Source organism: Ptychodera flava, chromosome 9 (genome assembly GCF_041260155.1).
Source record: "Ptychodera flava strain L36383 chromosome 9, AS_Pfla_20210202, whole genome shotgun sequence".
Classification (NCBI taxonomy): Eukaryota; Metazoa; Hemichordata; class Enteropneusta; family Ptychoderidae; genus Ptychodera; species Ptychodera flava.
In genome coordinates, this window is record NC_091936.1 from 15,973,919 (window position 1) to 16,000,676 (window position 26,758).

The window sequence follows — 26,758 nt, forward strand, 5'->3', positions numbered from 1 at the left end:
GTACGATATCAGCGTTTTTTCTGCTCCATTCTGTCTATCGGCCTGGTTTTAGATATATTCTCTTAGTAGCGTTTCTGACACTTCGATGAAGAATAACATGAATGCACGTTGACATGAATTCTACAAATAAACACGTGAGTCTTTATTTTTGGACGTAAAATATGTAACTTGATGTAAATCTTAAGGTAGTTTTTTCCAAGAACGTTCCATTGGTTACCCTAACTATTTCACAGCAAATAAGCTTACCGTGTGCTTTTGGCAACAGTGACCAGTGAAAAATGTTTACCAGTGCAGAGGTTAATCATTAACTAAAATAACTAATGCAAGAACTCGTTGGAGTGTCATCCTCTATCTTTTTCGTGATGACAAATTAATTTCTACATCTAACATTTTAAAATGAATCTTTGGTTTGCCGATAAGTATTATGCAAAGTTCAAATCAAAATATAAGGTCACATTCACGGGAGAAATCCATGCTATATAATAAACCCAACCTCCACAAATGAAAAATACATCATTAAATAATAGTTGCATCTACATAACACAAATTCCTAGAAAAATAAAACTAACTTTCCTAGTTAATTAAAAAAACTAGATTATTCATTGCTTAGGAGGATGGGTTAGTAATCGAATGAGAGAGCTTTGCCCGACTTAATCCAAGCGCTCCTCGCTAGAACAAACACTAATGTAGCAAATATCTAGTTTCAAAACCTTTCGATGTTGACTGCAGAACCGGACCAGCCTGTAGTTCTTGATCTCGTTGAAAATCGTTGTAATCCTCGATACGAGAGATTTCCACACGAGATTTCGATATTATCAACCTAAAAACAAATGTTGTACATCTTAGAAAGTATTTATGTAAGGAAGATTAGCTTTTCAGTCCGTCAAAGACGGATGTTTTACTTTTCTGGTTTTCTCTAGGTTGCTGTCTCATATTGCAGAGGTTCTTGGGGTGTTGCCTGGTCTTTCGGTGTGACCTCTGACGTTGACAGCGAACTTTTTCTCTTCCCTTGATCTGTAATGATGAAACGAAAAAAAAGGTCACCAAATTTGAGTGAAGTCTAAAAGGACAGTTTTGAACTATTTGGGGTCCATTTATGGCGATCATACTGAACGGTGGAATAAATCAACACGTTACTTTGTCCCTTGCTGTCCATCATGTGAATTTGTCTACATTCGGACGAAAGTGGTGATAACTTCATGCTGTCAGTTACAACTTTTTCTATCCTATACTGAAAATCAGGCAAACTGAAAATATCTTTCGTCTCATGTCATTATCCCCCTTACATTCCAAATCGTATCGCAAATGAAGAAATAGATCAATAGAACTACAAAACTCACTAGTGAAACATGACCTTTCAGAAATAAGGTTCTCGGATCGTCTTAATTTTCCGAGACACTCAGAATACAATTTCAAAATATGTCTTTTATATTGATGGGCGTCTTATATTTTTTCATATAGGAAAGATGATGTATTTCCAATCTTTGCAGAGGTCATAATTGGTGAAATAGAAGATATCATGAAAATTTAAGTTTTTGTTGCTAAATCTCGCGAGATTACCTCGTTAAAAGGGTCGGTTTGCTTGAACTAGGTTAGTTTGGTTTAGTTTACTTTTATTATTCTACATCAATGTAACCATTCATGGATTTTTCATTCATAAATAAAAACACATGAATAAAAGTGTATAAAGATACATTGAAATAAAGAATATCATTGAGGTTAGATATGTCAGAGAATCAAAAGTTAAAGTAGTTGAAAACAGTTCTGATTAGACTTTTTTGTTTTTCTTAATTAACATTAAGACTTAAAATTTGTTTGAAATTCCATTCACGCCCTTTATAATGTGTGAATGTTTAGCAAATTGCTGTTGTTGTTTCGTATAATAAGTTAGAATAGATATTATGCCGACAGAGGTGTGTCTGATTTTTTTCTCCGGGATTTGCTACTGCCATGCTCGATAATTAAATAAAACGAACCAATGCCAACCAGAAGGCGCGAATGATAGGTTTCCATATTATCATCAGAAATTCCATGTTTAAATTATTGCTTGCAAAGATATTTTCTGAGGAGATCACTTCATTTGTAACGCGTTACTGCGTTACCGAGTCGATTCCAGACTGGTGGAGAAGCACAGCCAGTTTTGGAAATTGTTGACAAAGGCGTGATATAACCTTTATATATCATGAAATAAATTCCATTATTTTACTCATGATTAAGTTCCCACGGTCCAATAGTCTTTTTAAAAGCAGTGTTACCGATATCCGTTATTGATTACGTTTCATTTCATGCCGGTTGTGTTTGGTAATAGTGACAACCAATAGATTATTAGTCCATCGATATAATAAATCTAACTATTATTATTCATTGTTTATCATAACATGTAGAAGTGCCGTATTATTAGTGCACGCGAGAATGGTACGCCTTATCTGCATTGAAACAACAGAGGAGAGAGAGAGAGAGAGAGAGAGAGAGAGAGAGAGAGAGAGAGAGAGAGAGAGAGAGAGAGAGAAAAGGGATAAAGGGGAAAATATTAAACTCACCCCGTTCTTTCCTTGATTTTCTATTGGCAGATCGGCTGGCTCCGTCTTTGCTGGATTTTGACGTCTGTTGTGTTACCTCACATGCATGGACAGAATTGCCTTGCTTTTTGTCCTCGTGTTCGTCAGTGCGTAGTTTGTCTTAGAAAATACAATGAGCAAAGATATTATCCAACAAGAGTCTCAAAACTCGAACTATTTACTTTCAAAAACCATGCAGTGTAAATGCACTGAAGCTCGCTATTGTACATAATCGAATTCTTTACAGAACTTCGGAAGGACCGCTCGGTGAATTATTGTGTTGCACCGTGATTCCACACCAAATGAACAAAGTAAGTTATAACTGTATCATTTTTGCGTTTTTCACCGTTTGAAATCAAGTGCAACTTATGTGAAAATGCTTACCAAATTTTGACCACAGAACGTTGTATAAACATTGGCGAGGAACGCAATTCTTGGATTTTAACAACTGAATACTAGTAATATTTGAGTTGCAACTCAAATATGGCCACCGCATTTACATACCTATAAGCGAGTGAATCAACCAAATCCGGCAGCAAGGATTGAAAAGCTGACACTTTCAAAGACAAAAGGCTTAATAACAGCAATCCAAAACATCTGTCTCAAGATTTGGTGGCTATTTCTTATGAAGTAAATGCAAATTGATAAGCTAATGAGGCTTTAAAAAAGTCGTTTGAACAGCAGAGCACAACACTGCAAGCAATCTGCTATGATATTATTCTCACACAAGGAACACACCACACCTTTGACGTCAATGCGTAGTTTCTGCATCTCATCCTTCAAGGTTTTGAAGTCCACGCTGATGACGAATTTATCGCTGACAGAGGGCGTCAAGGCGGGTAATCCATCAGCCGTGCTGTCAAGACTGTAAATCAACAAGTATAAATATAACAAACATCTAAATACCAAAATTATCTAATAACCTTCAACTACACTGTATGATTGTCTGACAAACTCATCCACTGAATAGTTATTTCAAGAAGTCGGGTACTAGATATCACTCAATTAGGTGCCGCACAAACAGGTTTAAAAAATACTTTTGTGCCCTCAGCAAACAGTATTCTTAACCAATTTCTACCAGGTGAATATCTCATAGCGGAGACGGCTACTGCCATTATTTTAAATTTACTGTTGCTGATCGACAAAGTGCTGTGTTTGTTATCTGGAACTGTGCCTTTAATCTTTGTGATCAGTAGTACCTTGTATTTTATCTATCGTTATTTTTTTGTCAACACCATGCTCTGCACTATATGCATTTCCATTTTATATCAAGTTGGATTAATAAAATACAATAGTAATATCAGATGCACCGAAGAAATTACGGCTATTGTAATATTACAAAATCAGTTATAAGCTGATAAACCCACTACTATCTTACTTTTAATTTCAATGTTATTATTGCCATGTATGCCCGTAACCTAATGCTGAGAAACCACGTATTGCCGTTAAACACCATTACAAATTATGTATATATTTGTCCACTACATAATTGGCAGGTCATTTACAGCTAGAGCAAATTGACTAACTTGATAGACATTTCAATGAGAAACAAAAGGTTAACACCATGAAAGTACTCAACGTCAACAAGAACTAATCAAAAAATAAACAGGGATGAGAACTGCCCCTTTACCCAAAACTGCGGACCGTCTTGTGTTTTGCTTATTGCATTGTTTGTAAAGTAACTGTGCTTGGTTTGACGTTGTCATCAAAGTATACGTGTCCGTATATGCGTCACGGTGAGATGCCAGACAAGTACAGATGACTATCAGCCTGCAGTGATCTTGATCGGACTTTGCCTGTATCTTTATGGCATACAGGCATCCAATGAAATGACCCGAACAACGCTTTTCATGTTTTTGTATGACCTGCATTCCTATAGCTTTGAAGTGAAATTGGGCTGAACTTTGTTAAGGCAAAGTCACTAATCTCCTTTATCCGATCAAATGTCTCGTCCACTTGAAAAGGATTAGGCAAAGGGCTGGGAAAGTTGGTGACCTCTGTTATGCTATTCACACAAGAAACAGTACGGTACCGGGAGGTCTTCGATACGGTCAAAAAGGATTGAGGGCAAGTCTTTGACACCAAAACGCATTAGATAAGTGGTGAAAGGATAAGAGAGGCAACAAAGTGACAATGTATGTATGTATGTATGTATGTATGTATGTATGTATGTATGTATGTATGTATGTATGTATGTATGTATGTATGTATGTATGTATGTATATATATATATATATATATATATATATATATATATATATATATATATATATATATATATATATATATTTTAAATGTAAGCAATGCACTCCAAATTAGCCGGGTCCGTAGATCCGTAGTTAAACGGGCCACAGTAATCAACGAGAGGGTTAAAGGAACAAATGACAACTTACGTGTCTTCCAGGGACTTGGTGTTCTGTAAGAGAAAGAAAGGTAATTTACTAAATCCTTAGTTGTTGTCCATTTTCTATATATACAGAACACTCGTCTTGATCATATGCCACCGCACATTTGTAACGATCATTATGAAGTCTCGACCAGTTGACCCCCTGTAAGTGTTTCTATTGTCGTTATGAATGAAGCAACAATGAAACTTGATCTATCTTCAGTTTTTCACCCATACCAATGAAGAGAGCGGTGACCTGTTTTCCACCCACAATGCAGTTTGACTCCAACCAACAACATTCCCCAAGATTCATTTCAAGTGCTCTTTGAAAATGAAAGTTTGACATTCTTCCTCAAACCTGGCTCTGGAAACAATATACCATTCTCTTTGATAATTGAGAACACATATCATCGGTATACATTCGGTATACATAAGTACCATGCAGTCACTCTTCTAGCCTTTTATCACGTGTTTCTCTATCCAACGGGGTAAGTGAATTTTTACACAGGGAAATGTAAATGGGTAATGGTTTAAACTGATATAATTACCTATAATTTTGAACACCGGACAACTAAAGCAATATCCACCAAACGATGTGTCGCTGCAAGTGTAGATCTGTACAATATTTGTGATGCAACTCAAACATGACATTGACCTATTTACCTTAATGAATTCTTTCTGTTTCATACTTTCCATGGCACCCTTGACTTTATTCTCAGATCGTTTTGCTTCTTCCAAAGCCTTGGTGTACACCACCACCTGTCGACGTAGCTGGGTCGTCAGGTCGTTCTTGCTTTTGTCGATGTCAGTTATCATGACCTTCCGTTTCTGCTCTAATAAAGACATGAGTGAGTCGCACTCTTTGGATATCGTTGCTTTCAGCTTGGTGCAATTTTTCTGTACACAAGAAAAGAGAACCAACGTTTAGAGAGGTGATCACGTGATCTTCTGGTCTGGTTGTCACACTTTAGGCGTGAATCAAGAAAACAACATGCGATTCTTAAATCCCCGGCCAGTAGGCCTCCCGAGTGGGCTGTAATTAAGCTGAGGATAAAGACAGCTTATAAAACACTTAATCAATGAGCTTTAGATAAAAGGAGATGATTTAATATCTCGTGCCAAAGCTATCCTCTTTATTTGTTACGCATTTAGTGGAGAAATGCGATTAAAATTAACAAAAACGAAAGTAGGCCGAGCCCAAGTCTCTCTTACCATTATGTTTGGTCTTTTGTCACGGTGAGAAAAGCTGGTGTGAAGTAACGGTTTAAGGAACCGAATTGTATAACTACTTTATCAACATTGTAATATGACAAGTTGCATAACTGCAGTTTGCAGTAAGAAGCAGACGATCAGATGTGGTTGTATGATTTTTCTCATTTGTTTATAAAATAATGTTCACGTCAGTTCGATCTGCCAACATTCATGTCTATATAGGGCTGGCTATGCCTTATGGATTACTCCTTGCAGACAGTAAACAATCTACCTCGTCTTTATACTTTAATCTAAATCTGGCAACAAAGTCTGTTCAGAGGTAATGCCGGAAAAGCAATAAGAACTATTGCTAAGGATATTTTTTAAATACCTAGCGCGTAATTATGCATAATCCAGAAAGTCTAAACATGCACTTGATGTTGAACCGTATACAGCAGTCGTTGAATTAGTCGATGACTTGTCTGAGTTGAGAACATGATCGCGTGGTGTTGCTCTCTCGATCTCTCCGTCTCGACCTCTTTGTTTGTTTAGTAAAGCAGAAATAACGAGCTACTTTAGGTTTTGTCTTTGAAAAAAATAAGTCGTACACATCACCCTCATCCGAAGCCTTTGTGATCGATTATAATTGTAGATGTCTCCAAGATGTGTGGTTTTGTGACGTCTCTCTCAGAAAAGTGAGGTGTTTCACACTCAAACTGCCTTTATCTATCGATCCATGAACTGCCGTTGCCTTAGAGGGCACACAACTATCTTTGTACAATGGTTCTGACGACGTCGACACGGTAGGGGCTCTGTACAATGCGTTAGAGACAAGGACACAACGAGAAAAAAAGGCCAGGGTACAACTTACATTCCAAACATCCTAAAGCAATGATATGCTCTCATGAAGAATTATCTCATTCGTGGAAGGAAATTTAATCTTTTGTACTTATAGTAATGGATATAATTTTTAGTATTATATTGTGTTTGTGGAAAGTTCACGATTTATCATTCAAGTTTAAGCTACTCCAAGTTTCATTTCAATGTTAACCAGATGGTGACTATACAGAATATGTACCCTTTTTAAAAACATTTGACGAGATAACCGCGAAAATTATAAATTTTATGTCGATTCTGCAAAGAAACCCAGATCTAGAATGATCATTCGGATCAGCTTCATAACAGGACATGGAGAAAGTGCATTCATCGTGCCTTTGATAAAATACATAAAATTTCCTTACCTCCACTGTTTCACATTTTTCTTCCAGCGATTTTATGAAACGCTCCAACTCTTTGATCTTCTCGACCAGGGCGGCCATGTGACTCATAACACTGCCCTGCGTCAAAGAGACAGATAAACAAACTCGTCACGGCATCACCTTACATGACCTCAATACATTTATTTCTCGTCGCCATTGTCCATACAGACAACAGGGAATGTTAGTTGAAAGGGGGGCTCCAAAACAGGATACGGAATATCATGGCGACCAGAGGAAGAGGTGAACAGAGTGTGTATATTCAGTATCGCCCGCTCGATGAGATACCGAGTCGATGCCTACTTACTATTGTATAGCCATCGTTTGTGACGATACAAATGCCTGTTCCGTTACGGTCTGACGTATTTTTAAAGACCGTTGTTTCGTTAGAGCTGCGATGCCACCATACAAAAAACGGCCGCAATATCGTCAAAACTAAAAGACACATTTCAAACGATATGCCGCGTTCACACGAGCGAAGGGCTTCGGATAAATGGTCACTATATAGTTTACTTCATTGGCGGTTTCGTGGTTGTCCTCCTAGCCGAAAGAGAACATTCAAAAAGACAAACGACACGTATGAATAGCATAGGCTGTCCCAGGGAAAGAGCTTTTGGTCAAAAGCTGTCATACAATTGAAAGAACAAACAGTAAGGGGTGGGTGGGTGAGCACGGTCTAATAGAAACCTTTCTTTTTTGTGTGCAGTATACATTTCCTTCTCAAGTTTACCTACCTTCCTTCTCATGTAAGACACACTGAGCGTGGAGTACGGATCTTCCATGTCTGGCAAGTCCATAGAATTGCTACGATTTAGTTTTCGGATCCTATCGCAGAGGCTCTGCAGTCGGAAATTGCGAGGAAGGGCATCAATCCCGCGTTCGTCCAGGACGATTTCAGCGCGGCACTCCGGACAGAAAAATCTACCTGTAGCGTGCTTCTTGGACGCCGCCTGTTTCTGCAAGGCCAAGCAGCATTTCCGACATAGATCGTGTCCGCAGAGCAACATGACCGGGTCTTCGAAAACTTCTGCGCAGACACAGCACGTCAAATCGTCTTCTAAGAGTTCTCTTTCTGTAGCGCCATTGTTTTGGGTCCTCCTGAGAAAAGTTTTGACTTCGAAAAAAATTACTCTGATCAGGAGTGTTTTTCAATCTCTCTTGAAGCGGGATAATACACCAAAACACCTATGGCCGTTTCAGTCTTTCTTCACTGTGGCCTACCAGGTTGATTTCCAACAGCCAAACAGAGCCTGTCTCCTACAGGTTTATCCCAGTACGATGATTTCAAATGAATCTATGCGTAATTCCGGCCGCCAACCACGACCAACGGAACCTGCAGCGTGGCATAATCATCCGATGATTTCGGACAAGTGAGAAAGCAAACCTTCCGCCATTACGGTGTCAAACCCTATGAGCAGAAACTTGAATAGGCACTATTTGCGAGCACAAAAGATGGCGGCCCTGAAACCGGGGTTTATGATTTCATGAATAAATCGAACCGGGTCAACAAAAGCGTATGGCGTAAAAAAGAAGTGGAGGTTTCCGCACGTGACCAGAATAAGCGATCGTAAAAGTACAACAACCATTGAACGACGGAATTGATGTAGGCCACGTAAGAAGTTGATCGAAGGGTGGCGATTGAGCGTGACAAATATGGAAAATATTTGTTGATTTTCGATATGGATTTCTATGAATACATTAAGTTCCAAAAATAAATCGACGATGAGGAGACAAACAACCATGGACTGAAAAAGGACTCGGGTGTGATGGCGCTGTTCTGGTAACTTACAAATTTAAATTTGTAGTTTGATTGTCCTCCATTTCGGACCCGTCCTGACACAAGGCTGATATTGTGTAAGGCCATTCAATCGGTTTGACCTGCAACTATGGCGTTATTTACATCTAATTGAACTGCGCGATTCAAGGTGATCTTTTTTTATAAATTTACAATTATCGCAGAATGAGATTCTAATCATGTCCTAGCGACCGTGTGTCCAGTCGGAACACGAACTGTAATCAGCACTCCGGTAATTGGCTGTCATCGACAGGACTGCCGACCAGATTACTTTTCATCGTTACAGACGCCGAAATACTGATATTTTACGCATTGGTACACTTTCGTTGTCAACGCACTCGGCGACTCCATCAAGTCGCACGCATCATCCGTGAAATAAGAGTCTCCTGTTTGCTTTCAGTCAAACATGTATTGCGTCTGCATCACCAGATTCAATGATAAGCCTCGGAGAAAAATCTGTATAAATTGTGATCGAGTGCATGTTTCTTTGCGGTTGTGTAATGCCCCCTCCCCCGGTCAGTATCGTGGTCTGTCCGTCGGTCTGACCTTCTTGGATACAAAGCAGGTAAATAAGTATTAAACGAGCGGTGCTAGTGTTACGAGCCAAGTACAAAGGATGTCAAACTGTTTTGCTCGTAGGAATGTGTACAGGGAGGTCGTTAATTTAATGGGAATTGTCGTCTGACAAGTGCATTGCAGATACGTTGACAGGGGACGTCTCAAAGAGACAGGCGCAGATTCGAGCAAACATACTTTAATAGACGGAGACAAGTGTATGTACAGAAAGAGAGGGGACACGGGTAAACATGATGAAAAGGAGTTAAGAGACAGTCTCATACTAGAACAAATTCATAGGTACCAAGGCACTTTAATGGAGAGTGGTATTTTGTATATTTGTCGTTTTGACCTGACAAGCAAAAAACTTGCAGAACATGATAGCATTCCACATACGTCTGTTCAAGGACCAAGTCCAAATAATTCGTCCCGTAATATCCTTTCCACCTGATATAGTTATATAATAATGACCCATACGAGTATGATCTTATTAAGCCTTTACTTTTCTTTTTTCGTTTATATTGATGAACTTGAAATTTACATGGAAAGAAACGGTAAACGCTCTTACTCGTACTTGTGTGACTCATTACAAAATTATGCAATTTACTTTTCACGTAAACTATAATGCAACAGATATTTATTTTTAGGAAGCGAATTCAGATTACATTCAATAAGTGTTCAAATTATTGTCTCTTAGCTATGTACTCTCCAAACCCCTTTAGGAAACGATATGATTTCAATTCTTTCGTTGACTACGATCCATGCTTCCCTCTGTGTAAGGTCATCAGAAAGTGATCCAAGTACGCAGCGGCCGATTCGATGACGTGGGTCAGTCTAGCGACCTCGTGTCTGACCTGGTTCCAGCGTGCCACTTTCTCTTCCGGGTCAACAAGTTCGATTTCAAACAGGGCGTCGGTCAGTCCTGGGAAACCGGAACTGGCGTACATGTTCTTGCTACTTGGCGCAAATATTACATGTCTAAAGTGAATACAGCAACAGTAAGTAAGATGGGAGTAAACATTAATTGTCTAAGATTGTTGAATACATGCGTATGCTAGCATGTGGCGACACATCTTAATTTAGTACTTGCATAGGTTATCCGCTTGCATTGGTTCGAGGAGAGCTATAAGCTTGTAACATTTTAAACATTTTCTATACCTTGAGAATTTTGTTAAGAAGTTTATGGCAATAATTCTTTTCCTAGTTTCATAGTAAAAAGAGACTTGGAAGAAACATTCGTGTAATACATGGGAATCAACGGTCACCATCCATAATGTTTCTTTTTCAGTACCACTGAGGTATGCTCAAAACCACTCCAACTCAAAGACAGATGTCTGAAAAACGACGCAGTCATAAGCGAACGTGTCGTTTGAAGAATATGTTTGTGTTTTTTTTTTCAGTGATATGTTATGTAGCATTTGAAAATTATATATTTCTTACCTGACCATTGGTCTATCTGGTAATCCCAATGGGTCGATGAAAACTCTTTCGAATCCAGTCAGAACGTCGTTTACTGTTCTGTATGCCATAGGACTGGAAGAAAATAAAATGGTGACTAGAAATGGTTTCAAACTGTGCACGCCAGTAAGGTTTTATCATCATTATTTACGTTCCCTCCGATGAAAACATTTCCATATGTATTCGATATATTATTCTATTGAAAGGGAAGTTTGAAAATTGACCTCCTGTCATCGCATAACCATAATGACTGTTTCCCGTGGTGCACGGGACTTAACGAAAAATCTTGCGTATAAGCTTGTTTCAGAGGGGCATTGACTAGGTCACGTCGCCAGACAGAAGAAACAGTAAATTAGCAAGTATAACTTCAATGGAATCAATGGCCAGTTTAGCTTTACAAATACCAGGCGACAATGTCGTACACAGATTGAATTTTTGTGTGGTAGTGAACTTATTCGTAAGTAGGATATCACAGTCTGACGAGATTTTCCAATGAACAGGAATCATCCTATTTTGTCAAACTTTTTCATATTGATTCGGAAAACTATTCGATACAGTTTCTGAGAGATGGGAAAACTGAGACAATTCGTAGCTCTTCAGACTCTTACAATTGCTATATGGACACGTTTGTTTGAGAATGAAATTCTCTACTCTTTTACACAAAAATCACATTTCTTTAAAACTTACTCTTTCCTATCTCGCAGTCCGTCAATGGTCGTCTGAAGGTAATCGGCGCCCGCTGTCATGTTCTGAATAGCATTTTCCAGGACATCTATCATGAAAAACAATCAACGTGAAAAAGTCATGGTAATTTGCAGAATTAAGATTTGAACACGTGACTTCCGGTGACAAGTATACGATTAACCAATAGGTTCAAGTCACGAGGAATCACAGAAAAGGTAAGGAATAAGTAGAATGAAGCGTACAAGTTAGGGTTTCTACCACCTCATTCATTCGACAGTGTCGCCTTTTCTTCGGCCATTTTGCTTCAATAATTTTACATTACTAAATAAATAAAACCATCTTAATGCGTTTGGGTTTTTGTTTCATCTCCACTGTCACTTCACGCTTTCCAAAGTACAGAACGTGTCCCCGGACTTACTAGCCATGAAATAGAGGAAATACAGGTACAAATGACCTACCCAGAGAAATATCCTCAGCGCCGAGTGTTCCCTCGTTGCTGGCCTTGAACGACTGAAACATGGCACTGATTCTTTTCGCGTAGTCTCGGCAGTCCATCGGCAGAACCAGAGAGTCGGCAAACGAGCGCAACAGTTCGACCTGAACGCGACCCACGGTGGCGTGAACCACAAACTCCGGGTCGTAGTAAGTCGACATGAGGTGGAAAGTCTCGTAAACTGAATGATACATCGGAAAACCGGCCTGAAGAGTAAAAGTTCAAAATATAAGGCTAAGTTAAAACTTATACTTTTACCGGAAAAGGGAGTCAATTTGATCACGGTGATTTGATCATAAGACAATGTACGAGCTTAATGCGTTTATGTAGCTGATGTAGGAAGATACCGGTATCCCGTATAGGTGAATCACAAATATTATTTCCATCACGAATATTAATTTATGTATTTTCTGATCAACTGCAAGGTCGGGTCAGATTCTCTCTCTCTCTCTCCTCTCTCTCTCTCTCTCTCCTCCTCTCTCTCTCTCTCTCTCTCTCTCTCTCTCTCTCTCTCTCTCTCTCTCCTCTCTCTCCTCCTCTCTCTCTCTCTCTCCTCTCTCTCTCTCTCCCTCTCCCTCCTCTCTCTCTCTCTCCCTCCTCCCTCCCTCCCTCCCCCCTCCCTCCCTCCCTCCAGAGGGCACATTATTGAAGGCTATGAGTTTCCACAACTTACATATTGGTGATAGTATGTCATGTCAACTGAGGACACTCCGATACGTTGCATGAATGGAGCATAGTCACTGCCAGAACCTAGGTCCCCAACACTGTAGAAAAAGCGAATTATGAAAAAATAATCTCATGATCTGTTCATACATATTATATCCAGAGTAGTTTGGTAGACAGTCGTCCGGTAGCTGATGGTTTTTATTTAATTTGATAACCGTATTTTCCATATTTAATCAGAGCTATTCTTCATGCCATCTAAGACTTTTTGAATCATAATGTTATATTCAGAAAATGAACGACTATTCGAACGAGTATTTTCTTGTATACCTGTATATATAACATTTTACAATTCTAATCGAACTTTATACAGTTTTACAGATACGATACGCCATATAACATTTTATTTTCATTTTGCATTGAAGACCTCGCCGCTGTTTTCATAAACTATTGATTATCTAAAGACCTATCAATCACCCAATGGACCGAATGTTTTCCGAAGGAAAACGCGAAAGTTTTACTTACGTCGGCGCATCGTCAGCGGTTTTTGAACTCTTTGCGTACCAATTGTCGTAGACAGATTGTGACTTGCCGTCTGCATTCTTGTTAGGGTCCGTTACCTGCGACAGGCAGACGTAGGCAACACATAAGCAACATACACCTGTAAATACTTTGAGTAATACCATGGCGTGATCCACGAACAAAAAAGTGAAAACTTGTCAAAGTGGAATAAATCTGGGAAGTTAGTGATTTTGTCTCCAGTATCAAACAAATCATGTGGCACTTTCGCAACTGAAGTAAGTAAATTGATGGCGCGGGTTTTCCCCCTTTCAATACTACGCATGCGTGCCTGGCAAGTAACGATAAATTCTTGGCTCGTTTATTTTACAATTTGCGGTGCGGGCTCCATTTGTTACACCTCTACGTATACAGTCACTTCGATAGTTCTGGTCCGACAATGGTGAAAAAGGGTCGACTCAAAATAATGTGTTTACGTCACCTTTTTTGTAGCCTCGTACACGGCTTTGTACAGATGTGGAGAGGAAGAAGCCCGTATTCTGTAATCGCCTGTATTGTACGAGGAGGAGAACAAAAAGATGTGAAATCATGGAAAGAAACTACAGACAGATACATCTGATACAAGTTGTTGCTACTGAAATAAATTGTTGACTTACCAGTGACAGATGTGTCGAGGTTGAGGTAGACGACAGCCCTGGCTGCAAGACTCTTCGAAAACTCCTAGCAATTTAAGATGACGCAAAAAATAAGTTCATGTAATTCTTAGTCATATTAAAGAGCAAGTGTAGCTGTAACTTTTGATGATTTTTTCATTCGTTTTTGTTTTTAATGTCAAGTACAGTTTCTTGTTCTACTCCCCAAAGCATGTTGAGATACAAATATTCAGCTTGTCAACTAAGGGCTTGTACACTGCATTTTGTTTTGTTGACGAGTGAATTATGGCCCGGACCAGAATGTAAAAGTAACAATAACAGACTGTATTTCAAACGTATAGACGATTATGTTGATAATCTTAATAGAAAGTGTTTAAACGCGCTTCGGGAAGCAAAACAAGAACTTACAAACGACATAAACAACAAACATATCGTCAAACAGACATATGAAATTACAGCTACTGGCCCGTTCATATTCACCAGGAAAACGCTGCATAGTTTTTGTGAGCGGACATTCTGATACAATTGGAACACAAAGCCGGCAAAATCATCAAAGTGCGCATGTCACTTCCTATAACCTTTGTATACAAATTTGAGAAATTGTAGCCGGCTTTATTTTTTGCCGCTGTTCCCCGCTGGAGGTTTACCTCGTCGATATTTCTATTCGACTAGGTACACAAACACAAAATGTTTATGATGCACCTTCATTGAGGCCACATGTCTTACCTCAACATATTCGTTGGAGCCGATTATACCGTATTCCTCCGCTCCCCAGCTGCAGAACACAACAGAGCGACGTGGACGCCACCCTATTTGGAAAGACCACACATTTGTCCGCATGAGATATGATTCGTGGAAACAGAAATATATTCTGCAGACACTTGTTTTAGTTTAGTACGATGAAATGAAACATCGACAATTTCATGGAATTTCTTTCTTCCATTTTTTTCCCTTGTAACTTTCTAAAAGTTATTTTGGAATACCCACCGCCTTTCACAAGTTTTCCATATGCACGGGATACTTCCATCATGATTGCGGTACCGCTGTTCGGGTCAAGGGCACCGAATACCCAGGCGTCGCGATGGTTACCGAGCATGGCGTATCTGTCTGTGGACAAATGAAGGAAGCGAATGCAGTTGACTTTGACGACGGTAGGACACTGTCAGGTTCTATGATTTCTTTCTGAATTGCGCCACTCCAAACAGAATCAAAGTCATGTTTACTTTCCCTTCCCTGTGCGTCTCAGCTCCTCAATAGCAGAGAAGAGTCTGGCTAAATTTTAAATCATAAAGCGTCGAGTTTTCTAGGACACAGTAATTAATTAAAGCATGATTAACACACTCATACATGTTTGCAAGCTTGTAGTGTGCTTTTTAGTGCCGAGTTTACGTCTCTAGGGTGCGCAGCAAACCACATACACTTGCAGCCATGATGTTCACCTTCCGATAATACATAAAGTTTGCATTATTGATTCAAATTTTGTCAACAAATCAGAACACACCTGGTTCAACGGCTCCCGTTATACCACCGATGACGTTGTATGCAGTAGCTAGCGTATTTTGGGTCGTGATTACCAGTCGGGCTTTCCTATGGGTAAAAATCGCAGAGAGAACATCACTTAAGAATACATGTACATGCGTGATGCAACGGGCTGGACATATCCGGGCGATTCAGACCAAGCAAACTGTACGCGTAAAAAGCACTTCATCCCCAGCAAGATCATCGAAGACCGTGGCAAGATCTGCAACTTACCGGAGTTGAAGACGAGGTATTATTTTCAGTGACATGTACCAAAATGTTGTGGTATTTGTCACGTTCAGCCTTGAGAATCATGTCTTAACATTGAGAATCTAGTTGTACTTGAGCTCTGTGCAGTGTTCTCAGTCTGAATGTTCAATGAGCACATAGTTCCCATCCCTTTTAGGATATACCAAACATGCACATTTAAAGACGCTCAGCGTCCTTCGGTTGACTTCCGAGGTTATATTTCTATTTAATTGCAAGAGTCATTTCTAACTCTTAACAATCATTTTAAACAGCCTATTTTCACCCGAGAAAAACTAGTGTGGTCTAGTGACGAGCGAAAATCTGCGCTCTATAGCGACAAACGAAACATATGACGTAACAAGAATTCAGGTACCTTGATCTCGGTTAGACCTGTAAGATACAGATCTTGAAACGCCATAGCGCCCTCTCACTACGAACTGATCGGTAAACAGCACCCGGAACCGATCCGTTCTATTTTGCAGGAGCCTTCACCAACAAAATTCAATTTTGTTTTCATTTTCGACTTGCATTTCTCTTTGAAATACGTTCTGATGTCTGCATGTATGCTTAAAAGTATTAAACTCTGTCGACTACACAGTTATCATGAAGATTTTTACAAAGTATCACCTTGCTGGCAGACATTGTCCCTTCAAAATCACTTTAGGTATTCAGAATGTTTCTTATCTACATTGCAGAACTTTTCGTTCTTAGACATTCTAGTGACTTGTTCGATGTGCTACAATACTCACTCTTGTGGATTGGAGAATCCGGGACCGTATTTGTACGTAATATTCAGCTGACCTTTCCAGCCTTCCTTAACTTCATCGCCGGCCATTCGACTAATTCAAAGATAAAGTTAGAAAGAGAGGAAAGAGCAAATAAATGGTAGATAATATTTCGATGACAGGAGCTTGTAGGTTTTTTAAATCTTGTTCATGATCACGTACCGTTATTATTAATGTTTTATTTGGCTTTCAAAGGGTGACGTATTTCAATACAGGAAGCGAAGACACCATCATAGTACCTGAGAAATTTCCGTGCATCGTCGTATCCTATCGGGTGTACGGGAATGCTGGGTAAATTAGCCTCGCTCTCGTCGATCCTATATGCATAATCTACAGAAAGTATTGAGTCAGTACGGATATACAGTTAAACATTCGTTACGGTAGAGTTTTAAGAACGTGCGCTCTGGTTTGGTTGACATACACGAGAAAACTATCGTGCAAACATAATGTAATTTGCAAAAAAGCATTAAACTAGTCTAAAACTGCAGATAGCTGCTGAAGTCAAATTACAATTTTTGGTCAATAATACAGTCTTCAGTTCAAAGTTTTACAATTTTGAATTTTAAAATATTTCAAAATCATGAAACTTCAAACACAAGAGCAACAATCAATAGTATCTGTAAAATACATAGGCACCTGTTGCTGGGTAACCTGGAGTTAATGGATCCATCATATCCTTGTATAGAGAACCCCTCTGTACGCCACTTCCAGGCAGAAATATTCCGTCTGGATAAGTCTTGTCTGGGTAACCTTCGGGGGCTACGTCTGCAGGGTCCGAATACAAAATCAGCCCCTTGGCTCCAACTCCCATTGCGAAGAATGCCTTGTAACACAACGTAGTAGCGGGTCAAAAAAGTAATGTAAAACATGAGGCGTGATTGTAGGCATTTTCCTCGTGGATTATACTCTTGTCACCGCACGTAAAAGTTGTACAATATCTCTTCGGAATGTTTTTTGTTCAAGGTATATTGATTAAGCCCCTTATCATCTATTTTGCAAAAGATAGGTTCCACTTTTCGATGAGAAACAAAAGGCATGGAGATTATATATCATAGCTGCCGAAACAAGGGACTATGATGTACCCGAGGGGAGGTGATCATTTGCCCGATGTCAGGACGGCAAATTGCCTCGAGGGCAAATAATCTCTTCTTTAGGCTATAATATTTTATTGCATGCCTCTCTTGCATAGATTTCACTCAAATTTTTTGAGTTTAAATGCCAAATGCAATCGTATGCTTTATTTCCATGTTAGACGAAGATCCGTTGAAAAAGCAGAACCATTTTCATCAGCGAACGGCGCATTGATGTATTGAAATCACTGTTATGCGGTTTATAGATTTTTCATGCATAATTTTGTGAAAATAGTACTTCCGATCAAACATGTGTAATTTGATCATTTTTAATCCCGACGTTGTCAAGTTGAAAATAATTCCGGTTCACTTTCAGTCAAACGACGACTATGTGGTCCGCGCAGTCATCGATGAGTCACCATCGAATCCTATGGAGTGTGCCACGATCGATATATGAGGCATGTAATAAAGAGTGTTATGTCCTTTTCTACTGTCTATGATTGCATGGCTTTGACAGGAATAAGGAACCATCCGATAAAAATAACCCAAGAAAATAAAGATCATCATTTTAACATCTGCTGTTCTATTAACTTCGCCATAAAACGATCATAAATTACTCACCTTGTCTCCCCGAAATATTCTTCCGTATTTTGCTATGATGATTTTATCGGTCAAGTTGATACCTTTCTCTCGTTCAAGGTGATTAAAATCTTCGACGGTAGCGTAATTTGCAAAAACCAAATCACCCTGCAAAAATATTAAATTAGGAAAATTACCTGTTTTTGTACAATGAAGTTTACCAGCGAATGATTAAAGTTTTACATATATGTACGAGTTTAACTATAATTATAACGTTTTCAGATAGAATTATGATTTTGGTCACCTGTTCAGTTCCCGCTCCTGAATATGCATTGAACGGCGGTACGATGTCGTCCCTCCGTTGAGATTCGTCCAAGATGGCTTCTTCGCGGGCAGACTCAAATTCGACGTCCCCGCCACTGTTGAGATATTCCACCTGAGAAAAAAGGTATACACATTTTGTGATACGGCGACTGCATGTGATAAATGACGAAGGACGTTTGGTTTGTGTTATATATTTGCGTCGCAGCAATCGCTTAACACCGTGACATTTCTTCTTGTTTAATTTCGTTATAATCTGTAAACGTAAATATGCAGGTTTTTACGATCTACTTTATAGGCTGTTCTACAATTTTCAAAACACATTTACAAACTCTGTAATGCGTTGAAATGTTACGTTTCAGACTACAGCAATTGGTAACGACACAAGGGTAAAGGTAACTCTATACAGTCACATAACGAAAACTTTACAGAGTTTCAAGAGTCCACATGATCGATCCAAGTATTTTTGAAGTCAACTTTGAATTGCCGTCATACAGAGTATGCTGGGTAAGCAGGTACTGAAAACCATACAAGGTTTTACAGAGCGCTTTGAAAAAACTCATCGTTTGACCCTTTCCATTACCGTATTCACAGACTGTCGGGGTTTTCATGGCCAACTCTTCTGCATGACAGTCAGAAGAGGGCGTCCTATCTTTCAATATCAGGCACTTTGCCAACCTTTCGAACAAGTTTAACGCTGGACAGCTAGATATGAGATCTTGTTTAAGTTATGAGAACTTGTTTAAGTACACATCATATACTGGGTATGACCTCCTGCTCAAATATTCAAGCTACCTCTTACTACCAGAGATACGGTTGCTTTTGAAAAGTAGCATTTATATATGTATGATGTATATGATGGATGAATATGTATTTTTGTCATCCATTGAGGTAGAACGTGCCTCGGGGACAGATATTCGGACTCTCAAATTTATACAATTCGTTTCTTATCTACCACTTATGGGGCTCATTTTAAAGCGCTTGGAGAAAGAAAACTTTTCATAGTATTTCGTAAATCCCTAATTAATTTTCCCGTCGAGTTAACACAGGGATGGCGGCCATTTTGAATTCCAAATATGGCAAAATGTTGGGTAATTTGTTTCTTAAGATCCAAACTTTGCTCGGTGATCCCTGATTTTTATTCTTGATTTTGTAAGAGAAAGAATAAAGGTTTCACTGAGGAAAGTTTGAGCAAAAGTTTAAGTCTTTAACTTTCGAGGAGCGAACTGTCTTAATAAACCCTCATATTCACTGTTCATGTTCTTGTCACGTGTGACAAATAGGATGGTCTAAGAGGTGTGTCAATCTTGACACACGGTTTCTCCAGCTTTTAAAAGTCAAACGGGAGATCTTTTATGGCCTATCTGTCAAGATAATTTAGATTAGTAATCACTGAAATGAGTTTCAGAAGTGACCTTGTGCTAAAACGTGATTATTGTAGACGGTATTCTTGACTCATGCTGTTCAGTTTAGGACTTTGCCAGATCTAGAAAGCCAACCAACCTACCCTGTTCTCTTTACCCTGCGGATAAGACAGCAGTAGTTTGTAAGGAACGACGTCGGCGTAGTCCAGTCCTTGTTCAAGCCACTTATCCCTCACGTACTCTGCCTGTACCAAATCCATTCGTGTGCCAGCTAAATGTGGTTCACTGGTGAAATACCTGGACGAACAAGCAAAAATGATTACTATATTCCAGTCCTATGATTTTATAAACATTAAGATGGCAGTATCGTCTGGCACTGACACAAGTGTTGCTTGTCAGTCTATTATTATGCCCTAAAATTCTAGACTTACAATTTTGAGATGCTTGTTCGGGAATTTCAACCAACTTCTCACTTTCTGAGAAGAGCTGTAAAGTAAGGATATAAATATCTTTCATTGTCATCGTATAAGTTTTAGTCAACAATTATACGGCTGGAATGTTTGACAATTTGCTTTTGTCTAAGTAGTTAAGGCGCCACTACCCCTACCCCTCCTAAACTTTAATGGCCTCGTTAGACTTGCAGGTAATGCAGCGAATGTTCTTAATCTTAGCGTAGGTGTTTATTGCATAATGTGCACTGGAAACCAAATGGTCTACAATATCGCCTTGCATGTTATTTTGCTTAAGGATAGTTTGAAATCCGGCCTTGCTTTGTTAAATGCAATATTTTGAAACACTTGACTATGCAATCACCGCATGCAGCAGAATGGTATATATCTTGTGATGTAAGCTATCTCGATTGGCTTATCCTTTGGTTTCTATGTTTGAGGGCTTTGTTTAGATTGAAAGGAAAATAAATGAGTGAATCATACTACAACACGATAAAATCGCTGAAAGCGTTGCCGATCTGGCACCGGCGGTTAGAAGAGCGTGAATTCGAAACACTCTGTATCTAGACATGATTTGGTTTGGTTTCAATGTCGAAGGGCCTTGGTTACGTGTACGAAAGTATACTGATACAAGTAGTTAGGCTGTCAAAACATTTTATAATGATTTACAAGTATAATCTGTATATATATTTAGCTTGTATTGAAACTTCAAGCAAACAACTGTCACTTTTTTATCGCAAATTTGTCCAAGCTGTACAGTGTCGGCTTTTTTCATCTGACAAAATGTTTTGCGATAATCCAGGATACTGACGTGAGCTGTCACTGTCTGTCAAAGCTCATGCAAGTGACTGTTTATGGTGTAATATCAGTGATATACCGATTTAGGAAATTTCATAGGTCATACAGTAGCAACTAAAGCTTATGAAAGAAATGGCATGATTTGCAATTTCTTTTCTTTTCTTTTGCTTTTGTCAAATGCCTGCCATACAGTATTTTTCATAAGTTCGTGATCGGAATCAAGTGTTGTCACACACTGCATCCACATTTAAAATCAATGACATAAAATATACGTGAAATTTAAGAAAAACAAACAAACAAAATACCAAAATCTGTAGTCTTCAAATTTCAATCAGTAATCCGACAAACAGGAGTCTAAGAAGAGAAACACAGTCGCGCCTCTTTTTATCGGTAGACTTACTTGAAGGACTGTGTTGGGATAGAGCATAGCAAGAATGATGCAAGTAACTTATATGTATGGCCCTTGTTTATTTCAGTGACAAAACTGCAAGTACAATCTACCTAATGGAAGCTGGTAGGCAAACATAACACCGTAAATCATGGTAATTTGCCTTCGATTGTGTAAATTGTCGCACTGGGACCATGATACTGGACCGTGGTAGTGTCCAGTACTTTGATATAGAGTGTACATAGACACATATACGTGTCAATGACATACATGTACATAGATACATACATAGATACATACATAGATACATACATAGATACATACATAGATACATACATAGATACATACATAGATACATACATACATACAGACAGACAGACAGACAGACAGACAGACAGACATACATACATACATACATACATACATACATACATACATACATAAAACATACATACATACATACATACATACATACATACATACATACATACATACATACATACATACATACATACATACATACATACATACATACATCCATGCATGCATGCATGCATGCATGCATACATACATACATACATACATACATACATACATATCTACTCATACATACATACATACATACATACATACATACATACATACATACATACATACATACATACATACATACATACATACATACATACATACATACATACATACATACATACATACATACATACATACATACGTGAATAGTATATGTATGTAAGTACGTACATGGTCATTATTAGCAAAAAGGCTAAATTGCAAGACTGTTTACGGAGCGCAAGCTGTGAAAGTTTAACACCTAATGAACATGATACAAAAAGATGTAACAATTAACTGATTTCACAGTTATAGTGAGCTTACGAAGCCCTGTGCTGCGGCACGATGCACGAAAGATGATCAGAACCTATCCCAGCGATAGTCATCGACGCTTACCGTAAAAACTCCTTGATGTTTTTCCCATCGATTTCGTTGATCAGTTTGTCGGAAATGGACGCGTCGCCATCTTGAAGAGCGGCAGCCACTGCAGCGTTCTCTGGTTCCGAGTTGTCGATGGCCAGGGCTCCGATGAGGATGCCGATCACGAAACCTGCGATGACCGCCACTAACCCCACCACAACGAGCAGTTGTCTAGTTTTGTCTTGTCTCATTGCAGCACAGGAAGAAACCCAGTTCTGGAGCGTTGGATCAGCTTGCACAAGGTAAGCGCAGAGTGCTCAAACAAAATGGCGAGAAATTTTCCTCTCAAGATTGGAGATAAGATTGCTTAGACGTTTTATAGACGTGTTTGGTTAGCCAAGGCAAACACTTTGGCAGATGAAATTACTTTGCCTTGATAACTCAGTAGTAGATAACGATTGCTTTCAACATGCATAAGGTTGCAAGTGAAATTAGAAGAAGGTTCTCCCGTGCCTCTCTGCAGGGCGCCATCTATGGCCAATCTTCACTGCGCTCTGAAGTGGCAAAAGTCATTGACGGTGTCCTCCAAGAATACATAATTTCAAACGTCACTGTCACAGGGAAAGCCTCCGTAACTTTGTTTGAAAACGATAAGTGAAGTTCAAGATTGCTTTCTTTGTGAAAAAAAGTTGAAAAATAATTCGATATTTGAAAGAGTTATTGAATGATTGATAATTAAACATCATGGATATACGGTTACATTGATTTTGGAATATACCTTTGCATTCCTCGTCCGATTCACACCGTAAAAGGTGGCTGACAGTTACTGACATATACTCGCACTAAACATGGTGACATGACATGTGGAACTCGTCCATCAAGCTCGATCTATTTCAATTTAATCGGACTACAAGCAGCCGTACAAAGAAAGATCGACGTGTCTAAATTCGCTTATATTTTTACCCAACGGAAGAGACTACTCTGAGTAGATGTCGCCATCTGCATTTCTGAATCAGTTCGTTCATTATTGGTCTGCAAACCATTTAAGACTGTGATTTGTTTTGGATATTGTGGTAATGTGTCATCTACTTTTCATTTTTTTCTTTTCTTTTTTTTGCAATTCACTAGTTTTTATGTGTAATTTGTGATATTGTAGCTTGCAGCTATGGGGCACTTAACACGTTTAATAAATTTTAACAATTAAAAGAATCTATTCTCCCAAATTGATTCCAATCATGTTTAAATCATCGTCCGACTGATAAATCGTCCGCACTGTTTTAAAATAGTATATCACATTCAGTTTTTTGGTAGGACGGATTGGATACTTCTACCCATGACCATGTTAACTTTATTTTCATTCAAAACACTGGCGCTCAACAACGTGACAAGGACGGACTGCGAACGGATTTAATCGGAGATCAATTCTGGTAATAGGTTGGTTAGATTTCTGTGTCAAGTCATTAAGAAACTGATGTGCAGCATCATTAAATATTACACTTTGTTATCGGCCTTATTTGTAACCAGGAACTTTATTTACTTGACAAAAACTGTGGGGAACAAAAGATTGGCAAATTGTTAACGACCTTTCGCAAATCCACTGATGCGAGAACAAGGGATTGCCACGTACGCTTTGAAGTTTTCTTCATCAATCTATTGTGAAAATTGTTAAAGTATTTTTTCCTGTTGAGTTAATTCTGTGTATAATTTTCACACAAATGGAGTGTTTGGTACTGTAATATTGTTCTTCATTCCAAGAACTTGCAGACGACTCTTAAGTTTGGTTTCCTTGTTTTCAAGTCCGTATATGTTTTGCATCACCATTTAAAATCTGGCAAACCTCGAGAGTAGAATCTCAATATTAAATCGAATCGGAGTTACGATTCAATAATGTTACAATGCAAAGATAAAAATGTTGTAAACATAAACTGGAGATTCGAACTGCAAAATACCGTTTATAAAAACATTTTATAGCATCTTAGGTGAATGGATGGTACTCTGAGCATTTGGGCAATCACTAATAGTCTTTATGTAAGTTAACGTTCTTGGCAACTCTTTTTCTAATGTTGGTAGGCACAGTCACTTTCTAGTCGTACCTAACTATGCCAGAACATTGATAATTTGTCATTAATTTTACAAGGTATTCCTATGTTATGGAATACGATATATATTCTCTATGGTATAATTCTTTATATCGCTTGTTGAAATTAACATGACAAACCACATTGTTGAAGAACGACTGCTCGTAAATACAGTGAATTTCGACATCATTGAGATATATAAAACAATGTGAAAACATTAGTGGGACAAATAACTGTAACGGTAATTACTCTTGATATTATTGTCATCATTTTTGGTATATAAAACAAATACGTTTGTATTCCTCTCACTATAAATATGATGGAAAAGAAAGAATTCGCCTTGCAAATGCAAATGAATTGTGTGCAATATGCAATGTTGAAGCAGTAAACCACACCGAGCGACAGAATACAACGAGATTTTCACCAGGTAACGACATATATGATGGAGTGAACTGGTAAAAAACAAGTGGTACACCCTTTGCTGGGGTGGTTATTACTATTATATAATAACAATAGATTGAAATTCTGGCGTGAAACGTTAAAACGAGAAATATTCTCTATATAATATCTCGCGTGTGTTACAGCCGTGCTATATTGCGAATATAGCACGGTTATTTACACGTCTCGACCAATCATATCACTTTATTTGCGCCATCAATATACTGGTATGATATAATAATGAATAAGTCCGGATTATAATTCAATTGTCACGCCAACAATAACTCTGAATCTTCTAACGAATGCAGTATTTTTTAAGGAGCTGCCTATAAGCCGCCATGTTTCCCTCGATGTAACGTCATCAAAAAGTCGTCCAAGTACGCGGCCGCTGATTCGATGACATGGGTCAACCTGGCGACCTCGTGTCTGACCTGGTTCCAGCGTGCCTTTTCGTCTTCCGGGTCAATGAGTTCGATTTCAAAGAGCGCGTCTTTCAGTCCGGGGAAACCAGAGCTGGCATACGCGTTTTTACTGTTCGGGGCGAATATGACATGTCTGGAACGAGAAAGCGGACCCAGAACAGAAATAATCAACTTGCAAATAACTCAAAATATGTAATGCACAGAACAATTTGTTGGGTTTTTATTTATGAAAAAACGGACAAATTAGACTACTTTTAACATTTCGATCAAAAGTCAGTGATTTTATTGTACTTTTTCGCAGTAGTCACGTTGTGATTTGTCAATTAAACCATATGTTACTGCGTGAGAAATGTTTGAGAAATGTATGCAGCTTATTCAAATAATAGGCCTGGGTACTACATAATAATAATACACATAATGTCGACGAACCAGAGCTTCGTAAGTGCAACATTTATCGTCTTTTTCAAACAGAAAACAAACAGCAAACAAACGAACAAATAAATGAATACAAAAAATCAAAATTAAGATACCAAAAACAAAATGCAAACTCAGGTCATTACAAGTACGCTTATAAACTGTTTACGAACATTTAACGACACAAACAACTCCTAAAATCTTTAGACTCAGAACGCAAAGACTAATTGATATTGAGAATTGTCTATCCCTACCTGACCATCGCCCTGTCCGGTAAACCCAAGGGGTCGATGAAAACTCGTTCGAATCCAGCAAGGACGTCGTTGGCTATACGATATGCTATCGGGCTGAAAAGGAAACACCGCACAGAGACTTGAGTTGTACACCACAATGCTCATGTTCCCTTTATCATTCCATCGGGCCTTTCCGGACTACTTACTGTCAAGTTTATATAACTAATTTCAGTATTTTTCCCACGTGTATATGTTTTTGGTTTTCTGACAGGTAACAGTGCCTGCAAGTTGTTTTGCTCCGTACAGGTTCAGTATCTTACAATAAATGTTGACAATGAAGTGCTGGCAAGTGAAAAATAAAAATGCACACTGTCTGGGTTGGCAAAAGTTGCGACAAGCTCTGTGCAGAAGAGCGCAGGAATGCGATTCATACACAGTCAAAGTAGAAAAAATCAAAGTTATAGTTGCGCATTCTAAAACAAAGTTTAAATTTGGTTTGTGTAACGCCAGT

At 38.7% G+C, this 26,758-nt stretch overlaps 2 protein-coding genes across 2 annotated transcripts; both read right to left on the reverse strand.

Moving 5' to 3' along the window:
- Window positions 1–114: 114 nt before the first annotated feature.
- LOC139140137 (tripartite motif-containing protein 55-like) lies at window positions 115–9,080 on the reverse strand. The gene is made up of 7 exons (XM_070709184.1): window positions 8,126–9,080; window positions 7,377–7,472; window positions 5,608–5,841; window positions 4,952–4,974; window positions 3,302–3,423; window positions 2,541–2,678; window positions 115–1,014 (listed from the first exon to the last, which is right to left on the reverse strand). Exons 1-7 carry the CDS (start codon window positions 8,396–8,398, stop codon window positions 917–919), a joined length of 984 nt encoding a protein of 327 aa, XP_070565285.1. The 5' UTR covers window positions 8,399–9,080; the 3' UTR covers window positions 115–916.
- A 1,146-nt stretch (window positions 9,081–10,226) lies between these two features.
- LOC139140138 (glutamate carboxypeptidase 2-like) lies at window positions 10,227–23,015 on the reverse strand. Its single transcript, XM_070709185.1, has 18 exons — window positions 22,699–23,015; window positions 20,241–20,394; window positions 18,717–18,848; window positions 18,455–18,580; window positions 17,400–17,586; window positions 17,003–17,093; window positions 16,728–16,817; window positions 15,713–15,798; window positions 15,199–15,318; window positions 14,938–15,020; window positions 14,215–14,278; window positions 14,040–14,107; window positions 13,565–13,659; window positions 13,050–13,140; window positions 12,342–12,582; window positions 11,887–11,971; window positions 11,182–11,274; window positions 10,227–10,719 (listed from the first exon to the last, which is right to left on the reverse strand). Exons 1-18 carry the CDS (start codon window positions 22,911–22,913, stop codon window positions 10,494–10,496), a joined length of 2,247 nt encoding a protein of 748 aa, XP_070565286.1. The 5' UTR covers window positions 22,914–23,015; the 3' UTR covers window positions 10,227–10,493.
- Between the last annotated feature and the right edge of the window lie 3,743 nt (window positions 23,016–26,758).